This window comes from Cupressus sempervirens, chromosome 5, assembly GCF_028749045.1.
Source record: "Cupressus sempervirens isolate cs-2001-9-10 chromosome 5, ASM2874904v1, whole genome shotgun sequence".
NCBI lineage: Eukaryota > Viridiplantae > Streptophyta > Pinopsida > Cupressales > Cupressaceae > Cupressus > Cupressus sempervirens.
The window spans coordinates 664,946,424-664,968,680 of record NC_143122.1 but is presented as its reverse complement, the minus strand read 5'-3'; the positions used below and the strand labels follow the sequence as shown (position 1 = coordinate 664,968,680).

The window sequence follows — 22,257 nt, the reverse complement described above, 5'->3', positions numbered from 1 at the left end:
GATTGGCAAGAACCGAATTGTCTCCAAGCACTAGTTATCGCCCCCAGACAGACGGGCAGAGGGAGATTGTGAACAAGTGGCTTGAAGGTTACCTTCAGAATTATGTTTCAACACAACAACGGGCATGAGTCAAATGGATTTACCTAGGAGAATATTGTTGCAATACCACTTACCACATGTCCATCAGGATGGCACTGTTCAAAGCACTATGTAGGTATGAACCCCTTTCCTTCATCGACACAATTCTAAGTGACAGTCGTGCACCAAGGGTGAGGGATTGGCTTCAGGAGGGACAGGACATACTGAGATGATTGAAGGAAAACTTACAACGGGCACAGAATCAACAAAAAATCTACACCAACAAGCATTCCATACCGGTAATCCTCATTGAAGGAAAAGGGGAAAGAAAAATTGAAGCCACAATTTTATGGTCCTTATCAGGTAGTTTGCTACATCGGTGAAGCTGCCTATGAGTTGGAACCTTCAGAGGGGAGTCATATTCATAATGTTTTTCATATCTCCTACCTTAAGAAAGTTGTGGGACATAATGTCACGGTAGCAACAAACTTTCCACTGCTTAATGAAGAAAGAAAGCTCGTTTTGGAACTAGCCGAGATCATCGAAGTATGTGAGAAGATCCTGCAAAACCACACGGTGAAGGAATATTTGGTAAGTTGGAAACACTTGCCTTTGGACGACATGACGTGGGAGTGCAAACACATTCTACAGCATTTGGCATTGCATTTTCTTGAGGACAAGCAAAATTTGGGACAGGAGGACTGTAATGTTCCCGTTATAAAATAAATTTTAATTAAGCTATTGTAATTGGTTCGATTGATTTAATATTCTCAGACCCATTTTTATTTTTATTTTTGTTTCTATAGTTTCTGTTGCCGTCGACTATCTTTGTACACCCTTGAAAATTTTTCCCCAATGGGTATTTAAGCACGGCATATAAGTAGTTGTTAGATATAAAATTTGGATTATTTTCTCTATATTGTGAATTCTCGTTGAGATTCTCTATTGTTCGCCATTTCGAAAGTGAAAGATCTTCCCTATTTGGCTCGTGCGGTTTCGATGGGATTCAACCCTCACCCTATTCCGTCTTTCCGTCGCCTATAATACTTTGCTCGGATCTAGCAAATCGAAGCACCATCATATTGTGAATTGAAGAAACCACCATGTTTAATTTGATCAATTCTCTGTTATATGTATTGGAAAATTCAAACTCTTTGTTTATCATCATTTAAACTCTGTTGTTACACCATTCATCCACCCTTCTCCATTTGCCATCAACTTAGTACATCACCGTACGGCCCCTCCCTTCAAGCATTTCATTCCAAGCTACCATATGGCCTGCTTTGTATACCGTATGGCCCTACATCATCACTACCGTACGGCCTATCTGCTTATGGATTGTACAACCATGAAACATTCCTACCGTACGGCCTACTACACACATCCGTACGGCCATCAAACTACCTCCCCCCATGCTACACCGTACGGCTTTAGTTGACCATACTTCATCCTCACTCCTCACCGTACAGCCCCTTGCATATACTTGTCAATTCATCCGTATGGCATCCTGACTCCCCTATGTAGTTGTCCTCCAGGCCATACGGCCACTTCCATCTACTCCCCATCGCCATTCTTTGCAATAGACGAAAAATAATTGGTTAGGAATATTACACACACTTCTTTCTATTGATAAAATCTAGCATATTTCTGCCTCTCCAAATCCTTTATCTACACTTATCAATCTCCAAACTTCAATCTTAAGGGTGGGACTACCACTTATTTCTGCCTCTTCATTACCTTAGGATGGACTACACTTATATCTCCCAACTTCAATCCTAGGGTGGTCTAGCTTATTTCTGCCTCTCCAAGTGTCCTATCATGAAATCTACACTTATATCTCCCAACTTCAACCTATCAATGAAAATGATGAAGTGGTGGATGACTAGTCAAAGAAGATAAGGGAAACAAACCAAGCAAGAACAAGTAATAAAATCCGCCTTTAAAACCAATCTTCACCTCTAAAAATGAATGGGAATTTTACCTTAAATCTGTCTTTACCAATAATTGGGCCTCTTCAAGTTCAAATCTGATATCGAAAATTTTAGTACCTCTCCAAAATGTGATGCTCTAGCAAAATTAGAATTCACCAACCTTGCGAAAATCTGCCACAAGTCAGAATTCAACTTCCCAAAGTCACCTTGCCTTTTCACCAAATAAAAATCACCATAGCTGAAGAAGAAAATCCCAGCCAAGGAGGAAAAAAACACTCAAAAAAAATCGCTCAACCTTGCAAAAATCGGATTTGCACCTTCAAATTTTCCCTAGGGCAGAAATCACCCAAGGAAGAAGAAATCGCTGCCAAAGTGCAAAATCGGATCCTGAAAAAATCGCTCAACCAAGGAAAGGGAGATGGAAAGAATGACCAAATAAGAGGGGAGAAGCCCCTTCTTGTATCTTCCAGTTGATCTCCAAAGTGGGCCAACCTACCTGAAGGGAAACAAAAAATTAAATTAAACCTCCAAAGATGGCCCCGTTTTGATTGAAACATGAAAATAATCAAGCCCCATAGTGAAATTGGCCCTTTTAATTGCTAGTGTGATCCAGAATTACAAAATAGAAACAAGGTAAGCATAGGAGATGTCAAAATTTTCATTTAACAACATTTTGGTAATTAAAATATCATTAAAGTTGAACCTAGCAAGCCAAAACCAATTTTCAATTCCAAATTACCAATTTCCTTTAACATTTTTAAAATCCTCTAAGCAAAATTTCAACCAAATTAATGAGATTTTGCAATCTAATCCAATTTCAATTTTGCAATACATTTTCAATTTTTAAACAAAATAAATCCTTTTCTTAGCACTCGAAATTCAAACTCTAAATCTGATTTCAATATTAAAATTTCTTTTGACCAAAAAAATTCAAGATTTTCAAAAACGACCAAATCTAAAATTCATTTTGAAAATGCTCGATCTTATACAATTATATCAAATTTTCAAAAATCCATCTAAGTCCAAAAATTTGCAATTTTATCCTGCCAAATATCATTTTAACCATCGAGAAAATGTTGTTGTTGAAACCTATTTGGCTTAAGGACGAAATTACATGTTCCGAAAAATCAAGTTTCGCACTGAGTGAAAACAAACCGAATCCCTCCTAGAGACCAAGCCGTACAAGGTGAAAAATCGCCAATTCAAAAACCTCTGGACAACTCCAAAATTTTGCTAAGAGAAACAAAAAAATTATGACACTTACAAAAATTGCCTAGGCTTGCCCAAAAAAAGGGGGTCCCCAAAGCTTTGGGGCGATGGTATGCAAACCTCACAACACTATTCTGGTGTTGCATGATTGTTGTAGCAATTGCATTATCTTGATTTATCTTTGGAGACATGTTCTATCTTCTTGTCTTATTTGTGTATTGGTCACGCCACCTTTACGAGATGTTGTACTTTATACTTTGATTTGTATCTCATACCCTACAACTTGTGCAATGGATGTAGAGTCTTATGTATTTGGGATATTGTATTAGTTGGTTTTGAAGTTCTCTTATGTGATGGTGTTCTTGATCATTCATCTACATTATGTAGAGGGTTGTATTATGATGGTACTTGATAGATTTAAATACATGTGTAATTGTATGTTATGGAACCCTTGAGCTCTATAATCTATGTTTAAGTTGCATTATGTGCATGTGTTATCTTGTTGTTACTTGCTTTCGCATTGTTATTATTAGTGTTTTGGGACTTTGCGAGTCCGAGGCAGAGGTGGCCTCTCCGAGGCAAATGGCCTCTAGACTTGAACTTGGCCAAGTCCTAGCAGAGTCCACGTGGACTCGCCGAGTCCCAAGCCCAAGACTCTACCGAATTTTTTTATTTTATTTTTTACTTTTTTATTTTTTTCTAATTATAAAAAAGATAGAGATTTCTGTAAGGTGTTTTTTTCAGTGTATATTAATTCTGAAAATGATGTGGTATGCCATGAATTTATTAATGATTTAATCTTAAATCTTAAATCTTCAAATTTATGTTTGAAAATCTTAAATATTATAGGAAATTTAATGTTTAAATCTTCAAATGTTGTTAACTAGGTTATAGCAAATTACATAGCTGTATATCCTTGCATCTCAAAATGAATGATAGCTACCCAAATTGAAGGCTCACTACCAGTATTGGTTACTATCTGGATTTCATTATGAAGAAGTCACTTTCAGCATTGTAGAGTTCAGTAATGTTGTACAGATATTTTCAGATTTACATGTGTTAGAATTCTATAATGATGTATATGAGTTTTTCTTCTTCTTTTTTAGACTTATGTGTTCATGAATGTTAGAACTCTCTAGTGTTGTACATAAAGTTATAAACTTTCAGACTTACGTATATATGTGTTGTGTTGTTGGCTATGCCCTTGATCATTTTTTTGGCAAAAATTTGTAAGCCAACTATAATTGTTACTAAAAGACTTTTACCATTAAAGGTTGTGTTTCACCAAGCAAATTGATAGACATACTTGAGAGCCCTATTGTTGTCTACAATGCGCACATAAGTTGTAACAAACATATTTATCAATATCTGAGTCTTCCATGACTTATCTTAGGTGTATTCGTAGGAGGGCACAGGCTACTATGAACCTTAGTCTTCTAAACTCTAGCTGATATTTTGATATATTTTTTCAACTTTTGATTACATGGATTTCATATATTGTAGACATTTGACAGTGACACTATGTTTAACTTTATATTATGTTATTCAATTTTTTCCTTTCAGAAATTCATTGTTATACTTATGTGATCTATGCAAAATTGTGTATGAGTATTAAGTAGCTTTTATTAATCTCAATTATTGTGTATTTGATGTTAATTGACTAAATGATAGATGAAAAAAAAATTAAATTCTTAAAAATCTTTGAATTTCATGGGTTTTTCAATTTCTCGAGTCCTTGCCGAGTCCAGTCGCCAAGTCCAAGTCCAAGTCGGATTTTGACTTTCTGAGTCAGAGGCAAGTCCAAGTCCAGTAACTATGGTTATTATATTACTATTTGTAAACTCTTAAGAAAAAGATTATTTTGTATACTTAGTTGCATATTTTAGGTTAATATCTCTAGGGTTCCCTAGCGGGGTGTTGCATAGACAATGACTATTAAGGGAGGTATTAGAGTATTTTAATGTTTCTTTAATGGTCATCTTACTTAGTCTTTAGTTTATTAGGTAGTTTCTATTTATGTCTTCAGTTCACGATTGTTTCTTTTAGAAACATCGTCTTTGTAAATCTATATAAGGAGTTCTCGTCTCTACAACAACATCGATTTACCATAACAATAACAAGACTGAGAATATTTCTTCTCCTCTCCACACAGCATTAAAATGTCATTCAAATTATATTCAACACTTCAAGAAACTAGATGCTACATATGAATTTTGATATTTTTACTGGGTCAGAAGCTATTATACCTGTTGCCATGAAAGTCAGGGAGCACATGTACATCCTTTGACAAAGAAGCAACAAATGGGGCTTGTATTTCACGTGCCATTGATTCTAGTGTTCTGTTTAATAGCTCATACAGTGAAATGTCTGCAAATTCAATAAATTAGGACTGTAATATTATATCAATAAAAAGGAGCAAGAGATATTTCATTTTCTGCTACAAATGAGATGGTTACATCTAAAATGTTTCAAGTCTCGATGAAAGAGAATAACAGCCACTAATGTCTATAAGTAAACATATAAAACCAATTTGTGGAGAATATGCTTCTCTATCCCAAAACACTCCTACGAAAAGGTTAAGTTCAGAAAGCAATTAAACATTCATACATAGTAGTAGAAACTTTACTTTGTGATGCTGCACGGTTGGCCAGAAGAGGAGCAACCACATGGTTTTCAACTAAATGATCCAACAAAGCCCCTGTTGCACTTTGTCCCCCTTCTGTGAGCCATAACTCTGGTACCATAGCTGTACAGTTCAGACCAGTCAACTAGGATCAAAATAATGACTAGAAATTGCATCATAAATTATAGAAATGACCGCAGAGGGTAATCTTGCCATGGAGGCATATATTTGGATGATTCAAATAGCAATTATCTGCAATAGGTATCTGGGTACATGAAAAATATTAATCTGGAGTAAGGGGATGAAATGATAAAAACTAAAAATCTTGTTGCCTTTTGATACCTGACCAAAAAGGCCCCCAGACACCTGGGATGAAAACTTTATTCTGTGCTACTGCCATGTGGCATGTAGATGTACCACATACTAAGACCATTCTATGGCAAAGAGCCTCCATTTTTTCTTCTTCTGAAGCCATAAATGAGACCTTTATAAACTCCACATTCTAATGTTCGGTTTATCTCATAGGACATACAAAATGTGCTTCTGCAAGTGTCATAAAAAGTGCATGATTATTAAGTCGTTGCAGAAATTGAAAGTGTTTCCTTGTAATCAAACCTTGACACTTTATATTTGATGATGGCACACTTTCTATAACCCCAATGCCCCCAGCATGAGCATCTATCAATGCGGCTCCAACAGGAGTTCCCTCACAGAGTCCTAGCTCCTGCAGACAAACTTACCTGCATTAGAAAAGCCTGAAAACGAAGCAATAAAATAACAATGAGATAAATGGTCTCTATCTATACAGCCTCAAGTATGACTAACGTAAGTTAAATTATGTCCCCTAAACATCAAGAACCAGTAGAGACCAATGGTAGCCTTTCACTATCAATATGTTACCTGTGCTGCTGTACCTGTTAGGCCAGCACCTAGAGGATGTCCAGGAAATGCCACACTCTTTCCTGCATTTCTTGTGGAAAGAGTAAGCAGATCAATAATAATTAATTATATTTGATACCATTGTCATACAATATCCAACTATGAACTCTGTTTCAAAATGCAAGATACACTAGACATGCAGAGATTGCTTTATTGAAGTTCTAACACAGGATTTAACATTTAACTGATTGTGCTAGAGACTGCTTCTAGGAAGCTCTTGCCAACTTATACATTTCATCTATTTTTCATGCAAACGAAAGACAGAAGATTGTGCATTATGACTCCAAGCAGATCTTGCAATAAACACATTCAGAATGAATGGCTGGGAACCTATATATGACAAATGATGTAAATACCTGGTATCAGAATATCGGGAAAAGATCAAAATGATGAATACGCTCAGTTTGTTAGGTCAGGGAGTGTAAAACACATATCTCATATATTGTTGTTCGTTTGGGCATCCTCCACATCCACTTTGCACAACAATATGTGATGCTCTTCTAGATTTTATAACAGTATGATCTACTCAAAGGGATATGAACACTTTGCTTCTCTCAAAAGGAAGCTATAATCTTCCAATACATCTTCCATAAATATCTCAACAATCACAATGATTGGGAAATATCCAACCTCCAAACCAGACAAGAATGAGTGAATTTGTGCTGACAATTGCAACTAGAAGCAGAATCTTATTTTAAAAAGTATGTTGCGTGCACCTCATTCTTTTAATATACAACTGTTCTGTTTCTTGTTTTCTTATCAATTCACTTCAAGTTATCGTCATCATTCTCCCTTGCACTGAAAATACTGTATAAAACAGAAAGCATAAGTCAATCTCTATTGTCCACAGTTTTGACATTACAAAATTGAGGCAACCTTACGGAATTTTCTCATAGCTTTGTAGGCACATCCTCTTTGTTTCAACGCATTGATAAGACATCATGAAAACAATTCATTATCTCTGAATTGTTCTTTGTGTAGGCTTGTCTATGTGTCATTTTGAAGGTTTTCTATCAAGATTATCCCCAATTGTTTGTTGCTAAGAGTTTTTCTTCTTGCACTATAAACACTCGATTTTTGGTAAACTTTCACATCTTTTCTTTGTTTTTCTTTGTGTTATAAATAGTTTTTGGTCTTGTTTTTGCACTAGGTGAATAGCCCTTGGAATTCCTCTTGATTTAAGCTAACTTCAGTCCAGATCAGAGTTTTCTAGCTCAAGTTATAGGAGAAAAAGTGGGGTTTTTCAGGTCAGCTGCATATTTTTATTAAAAACCTCATAAAAGTGGTTTTTTATAAACAATTGCACGATATAAAATTATATTTAATATTCAAAAGTGGATTTTGTGGTCCATTTTAAAATTTCAACTCATTCTAAGTTAATTTGACCATAATTATTTAGGTTTTATGAAAATAGCCTATTTCAAGACTATTTTTGATGTAGGAGCATCCTGGGTGTAAGGGCAATCTTGCATCACCCAAAAATATTTATAGTTACAATTTTTGTATTTTTGTGTTTTAATAAAGGCTATTCCTATACAAAGTTGCTATTTGAAGGAGCTTGCTAATTTAAGTAAGTTGGTATTATGTGCTCAGATTGTTCTAATCTCATTTATGGAGGTTCATCTTTGACATACCAGCTTGCTGGATGAGTTTTATTGTTATATCATATGTATTGGTGTAGTTATTGCAGATTTTCAGTATGAATTTTGGCTATCCAAAATTTAGGTCCAGCAATGAAGGCCTAAATGGCTTTGAAACGAGGCATAATCTTGGCTTATGGACAATTAAGTAATCAGCCGTTGTAGATCGCTAGACGAGGATTCCAAAATGGGATTAAAATAGCCCATTAGGTTAGCGGTTTGCTAGTTATGGTCTCTAGAAGTGGACCCATCCGAAAATATAATGTTTAAATTGTCTTGAGTCAATCATATGTGATAAAGTGAAATGGAATAATAAATATTATAATATGAGGCTGGTCGGCCTCAAGGGTTAGGGCTTAGCGTCAAGAACCTTCTCAGGCGATTAAAAGTGCCTATATAAGGAAGGCTCGTAGGTTGTCTAGGGCAGTCCTGAGTGATAGTTGCAGCTCTGTCTTGCAGATTACTGTAAGGAAGGCACTCATGTGAGTTTGCATATTGTACGCATTTGAGAAGATAATAAGAAGCATTAAGGGGAGCACCCTTCATCAAATTTTCATATTACTTTATTAAAAACTATAGCTAGATATTAAATATAAATACATGAGACAACTTAAGTGCATAAAAGTGGGATTTTTATTATATATTGCATACATCCACATACAAAATACTTCATGAAAATCCACACTCTATAAATTATAAGTCCCAACATTAAATTAAATGGACTTTTTATATGCAATAACATGTTTTAATGTGTTTGTGGGTTTTTAATATGTATTTGCATATTTTAAGCTTATTTAATTAATGTAAGTGATAAATTCTAACTCATTTACATATGTTGTTGCATATATAATTTATTTTAATTATGTTAATGCATTTAAATGGGGGTTTTCTAGCCCATTGCATATACATCTTTTAAAATTACCACTTAATGGACTTTTTAAATCAAATTGTATGTTTTTATAACATGTAAATGCATGTCTAAAATGAGTTTTCACTCAACTTAGTCAAAAGTGGCAATTATTAGCCAAATTACATGCAATTTAAAACATGTTTTTGGGTCTTTAAAGTCCACTAAGGCAAAGTGGTGATTTTTAGCCCAATTACATGTCTTTTAAAACATGTAAATGAATCCCAAAAGTGTGTTTAGCACTAAGTTATTCACTAAAAGCCCATGGTGGCGATTTTCCAAGCAATTGCATGAGTTTTAAAACATATATTTGCTCTCCAAAAGTGCATTTTCCTTCATTAAGGGCAAATTGGCGATTTTTTTGAGGAAGAACACTTTTTTTTATGTGTGTTTCATGCAAGAAATCTCATTTTTCACTTTCAACATGGATTTGGAGGGTTATTGTGCATCATTTTCATATGCAAACACTATCTAAATGTGTGTCCAAGTATTGGCAACCCTTTGGCACATGTTTTCACTCAAAAAAGTCACGTTTTAGTACTTTCAGTTAAGTTCCTATTGAAGCCATCTATGGCAAGAAGGAAACCTCCCCTATTACTGAGAGGAGAGAGAAATCTCATGAAATGTTGCCTAAAGTCGCAATTTTGTATGCTGTAAGTCATAGTCAATAACATACAAAAATTTTAGCCAACAATCTCACAATAATAATATACGACTGCAAACAGGGATTGTTTTTATTCATTTTAAAATATATGAGAAATAAGCATCTATATGTTAGTTTTATGGGGAAAGAAGCATGAAATATTTTGGCTGGGATCTATATCTCGTACTATTGAAAATAATGTGGGTTTACTGTTCAAAATATTTTGAACCTATCCTTACTTAAATCTCATGGATTGTTCACATATATATAATCCGAACTGATGAAAATTATAAATTGGCAGTTCACAATGCACATCTACGTCATTAATTATATCTATTCCATGTCCATCGTTCCTACTGGTTCTTATATCCTACAAGTTGCTTTATTTATTTCTTGTGTTTGAGGAGAAAAAGACCTTTTCTGACATTCTTGTTAGCTAATATTCCTAACTACATACGTCAGACCCACTGACTTATTTTTGTCATTTGCACTTTGCTGAAACTAATAAAACTTCAATTTACAGATAATACAAAGATTACTAGAGAATCCTACTTCTACTCCAAAATAAACAGACTACCCCATTATACTAGTCCAACCTGCATGTTTGAACTTTGAAATTTCAAGGCAGAATTGAAATTGGGATGTTCTAGATTTCTACTACTAGAAATGTGATTAGTTATGAATAGACCTCGAAAAGAAATTCATAAAGGATGTTCAAGGTAAAGAAACAAGAGAAATACGCATGAAGATATTTAATGTACAGGAGCATACCTATTTTTGCATAGTGTCCTTCTACAAGGTCCCCTAGACCAACTTCCTGCCAGAAAACATCATCCCATCCACACGCATCCATTGCTTTAGTATTCTTCGTATTCATCTGCTGCATATGGGCATGACCTAGGTATGTCCATTTGCAGACAGTTGTACATAAACTACGGGTATCATCTCCAGTAGCCCTGATCAATTATTAATTGCATAGTAAGAGTATAAGGTTTTGGAACTTATGAAAGAAGCTTCTAGTGAAAACTTGAAGAAGACGTTCTACTCAACATCTTGGATTGAATCAACAAGATGGACAAGATGTATATGAATTGCAGACTAAACTCTCATATCGATAAATCTAGTCTTATAACTGCGGCCAAAGATGTCTCAAATTTGGCAACCATGTACTCTACAGGAGTTATCCATTAAGGAAATCAGTCACAGAGTCCATACAGTATTATTTGTAAAAGCATGTTCGTTTCCATGTCAAATCACATATTCACATTAACATGTATATATTGTACATTATTAGCTTATTTTACTAGGATAGCATATATATTTTCTCTAATTTCTCCAAGATGTAAAATACTGAGATATTATGTACCAATTCTAATTTTTAATTATGTATTATAAAAGCAACATCCCATTATGTAGTCAAATATATGAAGGCTAGAAATGCATTAAACCCCAAAAACAAACTTTCAATAGAATGATAGCATTCGTTGTATGTACCTGTATGTGAGCCAGTCGCTCAGGTCCATCCATCTGAATGCAACAGCCCAAGATTCATTTAGATTTTCTTTCACCCACAAAAGCTGCAAATCAAGAAAAAAGACAGATTCTTTCAATGATTTGATTGGTGTTCCAACCACCATACAGGATAAAGCATTAGGTTTCAACATCTACCAAATAATTTTAATGACCATAAAAACTGCAGAATCTAATGCACAGATAAATGATGCACTTATTTATTTTCACTTTAGCCTCTGTCTGTAGGAAACCTTTAAAGAAGGATGATTTCAGTTTTTACGAAGTATGCTCTTTAACAAAGAATAAGAAAAGAACTCTATACTCAGTATTTCATGCATATTCAAATACCAACACAATGATTCTTACAACAGCAGGTGAAACGTGTTATCCATGTATCTTTTTGTAAAAGGGCAAAATACCCTTTCATTGTGACTATTCATAGTAAATATTCATTTCGTACTGATGGACACAACCATGTTTGAGTTAAAGGGAAGGGGGCTGAATCATAAATCAGTTCATTTTCTATTTATTACTATAGTATATTTCAACACAATTAAGAAAAAGATAGAATTATATCCAATAATAGCCTAACCAATCCTCTAAAAGAAATCAAAAGGCTAAATGAATGAATGGGATTTAATGACGTCCACAAGACCATCTGTTTATAAGACCAAGGGCAACTTCGTTAACAATTTTCAAGTTCATTTCATTAGCCCTTTTGTTGTGGACTTTGATCAAGAAGACCACGGTTTTGTGAAGTCTTGCCTCCTCATATGGCTCATTTAGACAGCACACCTTCAGATTATCTTCCTATTGTATGGATATCCTCCTATGCAGGACACTACATAATGAAGTGTCATTTTGTTTCCACTACCCCCTTATTGCAGGAAAGACAAGTTCTTTCATCCCACTCCTCCTTGGGTGCTGTCCATCTACCCATCTCACCTATAAGATGCTCGGATTTGTACAACTAGAAGTCTAGCCTTTCCCTTAATTGCTGCTCTTATGCAGTATTTTCATTATGCTCCCTCAAGGGTTTGAACTCTTTGATATAACTTGCTTTTTTCGACCAGCCTGCTCTGTGAACATAGCAGTTCTAAATTTTTCAAACACAATTTTTCTTTATCTCTTCAATATTGTCAAGGTAATCTTGCAAAACAATGCCCCGCATGCTGATTGACTTCTTGTTTTGCTTCATCCGAGTCTTCTTCCTCTGTATAATTCCTTCTCAACAACTGTTTTAACACAGCATGCTTATCGATGTTCTTAATTGTTTTTGAATAACTTAGCAAATGAACTATTGCTGAGGCATCCATTGGAAACATTCCTACTACTACTAAAAGAATCTCACTAGCAAGTGTTGACCTTAAAACAAACAGTGATTAGATCCTTTTGCATAAATAGATAGTTCAGCAATACTTTTATGAAAATGATGATTTCAATGTCTTATGATCTTTCTAGCATAGTTTTGGGACTTCCGTGGACTCAACAAGCCTCAAGTCAGGTGACCCTAGGCGAGTTGTAATGCCCTGCCAAGGGATCCAAAGAATTAATCTAAAATATCACTAAGTTTGCCAAACAATTTTATTTTTATTTTTTTGAAACATGAAAGTAACACTATTCACAACATACATATAGTAATGGAAGCATTAGCATCAATTCAAATGAAAGTAGACATAATCATACATAACAAGTTACATTCTTTAAGGATCCCTTAACGTTGAATCACATCTAAATTAACTATTAATGAATTCATCTAACACTACATCCTTATGAAATAACAAGGATACATCCAATGTTCTTAAACAATATAGAAGTGTCCTTTAAGTAATTACATTTCAGATTGCTCAATCATCCACTATACATGTCACAAGGTATGAAAGGCTTAAAAGAATAAACATCCATGTAAATAAACTACATCATCATACCAACTCTTATTCATGATGCAATAACATAAATGAAACCACAAACCATACATGATACATCATCACAAAAGATATAAACATTCATCATAAAATATAATCATATATCACAAACATAATTAACTAAGTGCACGATTCCTCCCAACCATTAATAGTATCATTAGACCATCGTGGATCCTAGCCATCCCTCTGTGCATAACATTCCAAATCACCGAACAGATCATCGGTATTAACATAGAAGGAATGTCACACCTAAAAACATACTACATCATATGCAAAAAAGAAACATAAGATAACATCATCTAACATATGCAAATCACCAATGTAAGGATACATGTCCACCATTATAATCCATGAAGATAGAATGATGATAGATACCAACAAAGAATGCTCCAGCCACGGTGTCTCAGACGGATCTCAAATGATAAGAGTGGAAATATGCTACCACCCGACCGCATGGAACCTAAATGGTCCACTCCCACCGTGCTGAGGAGATAATCTGAAGTCTCAAACAGGCTATCAAAAATCACATAGCAAAGATACTCTCTAAGTCCAAGAATCCTAAAAGTATACTAACTCAAAGGTTCCAATCACAAAACCGACATCTACTTCCCAGAGGCACACAATGACATGTAAGAAACCTACTATGCAAGCGGGAAAGTGTCATCGCATATATCATGTAGAAGTTACCCTGGCAGTTAGTTAAACTCCACGAGTCCCTACTGATCCTCATGTGGCCACTGGTATCCTCTCATACTGACAAGGTATACTATGGAATGCAAGGTCGCAACCAAGCGTTCTCTCTACTCCCATCCTAGTCTGTACAAGCACTCGAGGCATGGGCGAGAACCAAAACAATTATCTTTTTAAGTTCATTTAATCACCATTTAGTGTAAATCTTATCACTTATTAACAAAACTTACAATGAGTTACTTTGGCAGCCACTTAGGGCCCCGGCCCCCATTGCAAGCCACTTCCCGACACTACAAGTAGATAACCTACCCTAAGCTCATGGAATCATAAATCTCAAAATCACAAAAGATAATCCACAATAAGAATCATCAAATATCCACAATAAAAACATCAAATCTCCATGAGCATCTGAAAAGCATCCATAGATAATCATGACCACAACAATTCTCTATTGGCAACTGAAGGTATCAATGATAATCAAAAGTATCTATTGGTTCTCAATAACCAAAATATATCTCAAAATCATACTGGTCGAAGACTCCAAAATGGTCGAGTCAAACATGTCACAACATGACATCATCAAGAAATAAATCAACATTTCAGTCTCATCATGGCAACTAGAAAATAATCCAAGGATAACTGATTGATGACTCAAAAATGATTAGTTCAAGTGTCTCAGATACATATAACTCAGCTTTACTCAGAAGACTGATGAGCAATAACAATCAGTAAGTACAAACATCTCATAGAGCATTCCATCACATAACCATGGTTGGGTTTATAAAGATCGAGATCAAATAACATCAACATGCCATCACATTCGCATAACTCCCAAGCCTCTGGTAGACATCCTAACTGGTCAACACTAGTCAACCCAAAAACCCAAAACAAAAAGCATAGAGAAAACACAATGCAAGCACATGTTTTGATTTACTAAAATTACATAGTTGAATAAAGTGTAGAGGTTTCAGTTTCTGTTGCAAGTATACTTCAAAAGTATAAGATTCTTCTACAAGTCAACCCATTTATTTCTTTGAATAAAGCATAGAATTATCCCTCCATTATTTTAAAACAATTCTCTAAAATAATCATAAGATAATTATTTACTTATTTAAATTATTGAACTAGTTCCCATTGACTTTTAGATAAAATCATTTGCATTATTTCACTAAAAATCAATGTTACTAATAATTCTAAGAAGCATCTCCCATTATTCAAATAATAAAAATAATACTTATCAACTTTCAAATAATTAGTTTACAATTTCCTTAAAACACTTCAAGGACAATCATTTATTTAAAATAATCTTCATTGATTTTAAGTAAAATCAATCCCATTAATAATTCAATTATTTAATTCTACTAAACACTTATTAATTTTTCTTTTAATTTGCCCTCATTAAAAATAATCCATTTACTTAAATTGACTAATAATTAATTACACTTCTTCTACTATTAACTAATCTTAATTAAATTTAATTAGATTAGTTAATAAACCATATAAAACTAATGCATAAAAATAAGATTTTATTTTAATTCAAACCCAAACTCGAAACAATTTTCAAATCTTGATTCTACTAAGGGAAGATTGCAATAATGTTTTTAATTCATTCCATGCTTTGATAGATTATTTTTTGTGAAGTTTAAGCACAAAGAACTCTTGGTTATGGAAAATGGAAAATGATTGTCATTGAATAAAACAGTCCCAGTACGGAGGCCATATCTCCCTAATGAACCGTTGGATCAAGCCGGATTTGAAATATGTTGTAGAGGGCCAAGTTACGCTAAATCTGACCGAAGCGATCGAATAAATTTTCTCTAGATAAAAAGGTATGAATGTTTGAGTTCGGGTCTATGTAAGGGGCAGCGACAGGGCAATTTTTGATGAATTTCCCTCATAAATAAAACTAGGGTTTCCTAATATTTCTTTGTAACCAAATAAAAATTAACATACATATCTAGATTCCAATTTCAAAATTGAAAATTCATTCATGGAGTATATTCAGACACATATAACAAACACAATGAAGACAGGAAGAGAAAGAGTGCAAATGGAATATGTGAAAATCACGAGTGCACCTGGACACTGATGCTAATTTGCCATGCCTCAGAAGTCCATAGTAAAATCCCTTCCTTCTCCAACATTCACAATTCCTCCAAGATCCAAGCCAACCGAAATTCCCACGTGACTAGAAGTGCTTGAAGAAACATAGGAGCATGAAGAAACATATGAGCATGTAGAAGCATATGAGCTTCTCAAATGCATGTAAGCTTTGAAGCTTGTCCAAACACACTAGGAGAGCCTCTATTTAAAGGCCTCTAAGATGCATCTAGAATGTCTCTAGAAACAACTAGAAGATAAGCATGACAACTAAGCATGAGTCTTCTCCAACCTTCTAGATGAGTCATAAGGTTGTAAACACCATGTGCTCAAATAATATGCTAACTCCTAAGTGTAGACAACTTGTGCATTCTTAGAGTGCAAACTCCTGTGTTGTCTACATGACAACTCTCGAGAATTTGCAAACTCCTATGTGAGAAAATATTAAAATAATGTACATTAATTAATATAATATTTACTTTATTCTTTTCAATTTAATTTATTGATTTTTATAAATCTCATGCACTCACTTTAATAAATCCACTTATTTTATCTTAATATATTTATATTTTAAATCACATGGAATCTAGAATCTTTTAATAATTTTAATATCTTTTCCACTTTTAAATTCATTTCCAAAACTTAATTGATAAATATTTATTTATTTAAATAAATATTATCACATTCCAACTTTAAACTTATAACTTTTATCTTCAAATTTAATTATTTTATTTAATTAATTTTTTCAATTAATTAAATAAAATAAATATTAAAATACCATATTAATTTTTCAATTAATTAAATAAAATAAATATTAAAATATCATATTAATTTTTCATTAAATTAAACCATTAATTAAATCTTTTAATTAGACTTAATTAATAGAAAATACTCCAAAGACTCATAAAATAAAATACGAAAACCCATCATAGCAAAACACATACAAAATCAAACCAAGGGTTAATATCACGAATTATGTCATCCAACGTATTCGGAGGGTACTCAACTCAGATACTTGTCCTAATTTTCAATTAGGATAAATGGCTTAAAGGGTTGGGATTTAGACTTGAAAATTTATCTCCCTTCTCTTACCATTGAGATAATGTGATAGGGTACGCTCATCCTGGCAATTCAGGGAAGTCGATACCCGGTACCTGCAACCTGCATAAAAACCATGCATGTACAAGCACAATATATACTAAACTAAACAGGCAATGGCAGGAAGTGGTGTATCGTGTAGATCCCGACTAGCAGGTGACTAAGACTCCCTTCCTTAACCACATTAGACACGCCATACATAAGAACAAACACGCACACCATACACATGCAAGTATGGGGTAAGTATCTATAAGAAAACACATGATAATAAATCATCTTACTAATCATCATTAATAACTGCAAACAATGAAAATAATCATCATGCATACATGAAATGTAAAGTCTAAGTGATCTCATCACATATCAACTGAATCCATAGCACAATATCCGATAATCTCAAAACAATGTTACTAACCATCAACATAAAACTAGCCCTAAAAGAGTTTGACAATGATAACAAAAATGCGACCTAGGGGCAGGCACTACATGAGTCCTAGGGGCTCGGACTTGGACTCGACAAAGTGTTGGGCGAGGCTCGCAAAAAAATCACTTGGCAACTTGGTCGGACCCGGCGAGTCTCAATCACAAGACTCAAATGACATCAAGTATGAAAATTGCAATTAACAAAAAACTAATGTGTTTTAAGATTTTTTGGTCCCATCTATTTGGTTTCCTCAAACCTAAAAGTGAGCTCATTTCATCCTATTGGCAAGAAAGGAGGATAAAAGTATGTTGTGAGGATAAACAAATGCATAGAAGGGCAACCAGCAAGGAGGAAGAGCAAAAAATCATCAGCAAACCAAAATTGTGGCAGCTTAATAATTGCATTTGTCACAACAAAAGCTACATACCAATAATTGCAAGAGGTCGCATCTCATTTCAAGTTTGATCTAAGAGGTAAGATAGAATTTGTTTTCTGGCTATTTTCCTATTTTCTAAGTTAAAAACTTCATTGTTTTTTAGAATATTTGAGTTCTTTTCAGTTCAAATTTAAACTTCAAAGAAAACCCTACATTTTTTTTTTTAAAGTTAAAATACAAACACTGCATTTTTATTTTGTTGGGGGGGGGGGGGGCAAACCCTGCTTTCTTTTGTATTAGTTCGTAAATGACAAAGCATAAATGTAATTTTTTAGTAATATTGTCTTATTGCAGCAACCTTGAACTTTTGAAAACAATATTTTTCACAATGTCCACTCCTAGACTTAAGGCTAAGGCTAAAACCACTAAATCAAGTCAAAAGGATGAAGCTTCGAAACATACCGAAGATTTTCCTAAGAGAAATAAAGGAAGCTAAATGTAAAAATTGCAAGATAGTTTTCATGGTGGCATCAATAGATTGAAATACCATGCTCTTGGAAAATGCGACCATGATGTTGATAAGTGTACATTAGTGTAATAACCTCCTAGGATATTTTATCCATATTTTCCTAACATTGCACTGAAATTTAGACTAACATTTTTGCATGAAAATGAATTTCCATTGATCTACTGAAAATTAAAAGATACTCAACTGAAATAGAACTTCAGAAATTAGATATGAATATCGCATTCAAATCTCAGTAGAACTTATAGTCAAATTTGGATAGGGAGTATGAATTTCTAGCACAAATAAGACACATGAATGATATCTCCACCAAACAATGGGTTTCCGTCCACTACCTCCAAGCTTGAGGGTTTTCATCCTTAAAACCCGCTAAAAGTTGAAGCTTCCAAATTCTCCAAGAAAATGACATCTAAACATAAAATCAAGCATCCTCCAAATGAGCTTCTCTTTGTTTTTTTAAAAAGCATCCTTGTGACCTATCATTTTCCAAAACCTATCCTTTTTTCTTCTTTCTGTTTTTCCTTTTTCAAACCTCTTTTTAATATTTAAACGACTTTTTATTAATTTGCATTAAGCTCCAATGAAGTCATTCTTTATGTTTTGTTAAGTTGTTAGTCAAGTTCCAATTGTTCCCAAAAAAGGCACATTAGAGTCCTCCCTCCTTAGAGATTGCTTGTCCTCAAGGAATCATGAATCTGCATACCAATACTAGGATCCCATATTGATTTGCAAGCTTCTCTAGAGCACATTCTAGAATATATGAAATCAAAACATGCCACACTGTGAAGCAAAATGTTTAGATGCAACTCATTCAGCAATAAGATCCATGGATCCCAAGACAGTTTGAAAATGTTGCTTCACCAATTTGTTGCACCACTCTAAGAATAAGAACACTTTGCCTTAAGTTCTGAATCGACACATCATAATCCATGAAAAGCATAGCACTGATCTTGGCAACAACTAGATCGCAAATCAATCTACCCATTGGACCATGGGAGTAGAAATAGATGTCTATCATTATACCATCATCCTATAACATCCATCTGAGTATGTAGTCCATCCAAAAAATGTTAAAATCAACTCCAATATGCATGAAGATCAACTGGTTATGCCACCAAATGTTGTTGTTATAACCCAAGTCAACAATAAGAATGATATCGATGTTGTCACTTTACCTTTGTACTAGAAAGATAATCATCTCATTTGGAATAGCTCTCAAGTAAAAATTGTATGCACTCTAAAATGGTCGCCTAGCCTATGGGCCCCCATTATTCAATTTATCAATTTATCAAATTTCCTAAATCAATGGTTTGCAATATTTTATTTTAATCAATTCAAATCAATTTTCTTGATCAAATTTGATTATTTCAATATTTCCTAAGGTTGATCATTTTATCCTAAATCCTATTTAATAAAAGAAAATCTCCCTTTTAATTAAATAAAATAAGTCCCCATTTAATTAAAAGAAAACCTCTATTTTAATTTAATTCATCCACATTTAATTAATTAAGAGAAAAACCCCTCTTTTAATTTAATTAAATATTTCCTATTTAATTAAAAAAAATTGCTCCCTTTTAATTCAATAAATCCCCACTTAAAGAGGAAATAAAATTAAATAAATCTTTTTTTTTATTTTCTCTACACTTAAATGCACAAATCTCTAAGTGGGAGTCCTTTTTTTCCTCTTTTCTCATAGGTGGAATTTTGTCTCACATGGATCAAACTCTATTATCCCATATTGGTTGTGAGAAGCTTCTCACTTCCACATTTTTCTTTATAAAGGAGAGCCCTCTCCTCATTTTGGACATCCACAATTGATCCATGATTATACATCCATGATTATGCTATTGTTATGCTTTGGAGAGCAATTTTTTGAGGAGTTTGAATATTAAAGTTTTTTGTGGAAAACTTCTATCCTCTTGTCTTATTCTCTCTTGCATCCATGGCTTCCATCATGAGGTTTCATCCTTGCATTTTCATATTATCTTAGAGTCATATTTATTTCCATAGATTAATATTGTATTGTTATTTCCGTTCATAAATTACTATTTGTTGATGCAAGTTTTGTATCACTTACATAACATATTAGGATTTGAATATTCAATATGGGATATCAAACATGCAACTCTTCTCTTGAAAAGTTATTACTCATGAAGACATAAGTAATAGCTCCAATGTTCCTTACACCGTTGGATACTCGCTCAATTTTATCGATATGATTTGATGGTAATCACGTAGGCAGCCTTACGCAAATTGTTGAGGATGACTTGGACTTTGGTGGGATGAAGGTGATGGTGGCTTGGTTTGTGAAATGTGCAGAGGCAGATAATGTTGATGGTAGTGATGATGGAGGATGTGTCTGCCAATGGTGATGTTGATGGTAAAGTGATGGTGGTGGAAGGCGAGTGGAAGTGTTCTCATACTCGACCTACTCTAACTTCCTTCTCTCTAAACTTCAACTACTCAGCTACTCACTATTCTACTCCTACTCCTATGAATGGAAGGTTAGCAAATGGACGAGGATCAAACCTAATGAGAGTTGACCAGCGGCCTCACTTCCACAGGTGCAATGATTCGAAGGAAAAATAAACTAGTTTACCACACAAAGCCTCCCAACCAGCCGCTAGGATACTAGTGGCCTAGTATTGATCCCTATCAAACATTTACCAATGCCACCATACAACTATCCATCTACTTTAACTTTACTTAAACAACTTCAAATACAACCAACTTTAACAACTTGAGAGGAAATCTAAGTAAGTGAAAGTAGAAAACATGCAATAATACCCAATGTTCTTAATCAACATGCAAATCGCAACAATGAAAAAGAGAGCAATTTTGGTATTATCTTCGCAACAATTTCTCCAACCCCTTTACAAATGAGAGCAAATGGCCTTTTATAGGGACCAAAAATACAACGGACGATGGAGATCAAAACAAGATCAACGATCCAAATTGGATCCTCAAAACCCTAATTAGGGTTGCCACCCCATCGACCAATGAGAAGTCGCCACCTCATCAATGGACCAATGAAAAAAGTGCAAAAAGTGGCAACCAATGAGAAGGCACCAAAATAGTGGCCAATCAAAAATAGACACTTGTCCTATTCTAGAAGAAAGGAAAATTGCCACTTGGGCTTACATCAAATGATCTTCTAATATAAATCTTCCCTTTTCTTTCATCTTCTTAGCTAAGGCAATGAACTTAGCTAGCCTTTTGTTAACTTCTTCCATAGGAGGACAAGGTGTGTGCTTCGCCCTGAGTTCCGCTGACTTCGCCACGCCACTTGCTGCTTGTAGTATCCTTTCGTGATTCTTCTCATATTCTTTCTTAAATCCAATAAAAGCATTGAGAGAAGAAAGGGTGCCCAAATGCTTCTTCCTGATGGCAACCTTCCCCAACTCATCCAACCTCGATCCAAAATCTGTTTCATTGACATCCTCTTCTCTGATATCCTCAAAATCAAGTGCCACCTCAATGTTGCTCATCATGGTTGAAATGGAACTGTTGACGCTTGGGTTGTGATGTGCAACTACCTTTTGTATATCCTTTTATGGTACCGCCATTGGTATTGGTTATTGGCCTCATTTTTTGAGAAGGGTGTTTTGGGCATCATATCCTCTTTGTCTTTCTTAG

At 34.4% G+C, this 22,257-nt stretch overlaps 1 protein-coding gene across 3 annotated transcripts in view; it reads right to left on the bottom strand.

Annotated features, from left to right (window-relative positions):
- Positions 1–22,257, bottom strand: part of LOC149557666 (FGGY family of carbohydrate kinase) — a 195,183-nt gene that overhangs the window by 139,751 nt on the left and 33,175 nt on the right. For all 3 annotated transcript variants that reach the window (XM_089832257.1, XM_089832256.1, XM_089832255.1), the window contains exons 5-11: positions 11,465–11,547; positions 10,742–10,926; positions 6,742–6,803; positions 6,457–6,565; positions 6,184–6,306; positions 5,845–5,964; positions 5,465–5,585 (exon numbers count right to left, since the gene is read on the bottom strand). In XM_089832257.1, coding sequence (XP_089688383.1) covers positions 5,465–5,585; positions 5,845–5,964; positions 6,184–6,306; positions 6,457–6,565; positions 6,742–6,803; positions 10,742–10,926; positions 11,465–11,547 — 803 coding nt within the window. The remainder of the gene's footprint in view (positions 1–5,464; positions 5,586–5,844; positions 5,965–6,183; positions 6,307–6,456; positions 6,566–6,741; positions 6,804–10,741; positions 10,927–11,464; positions 11,548–22,257) is intronic.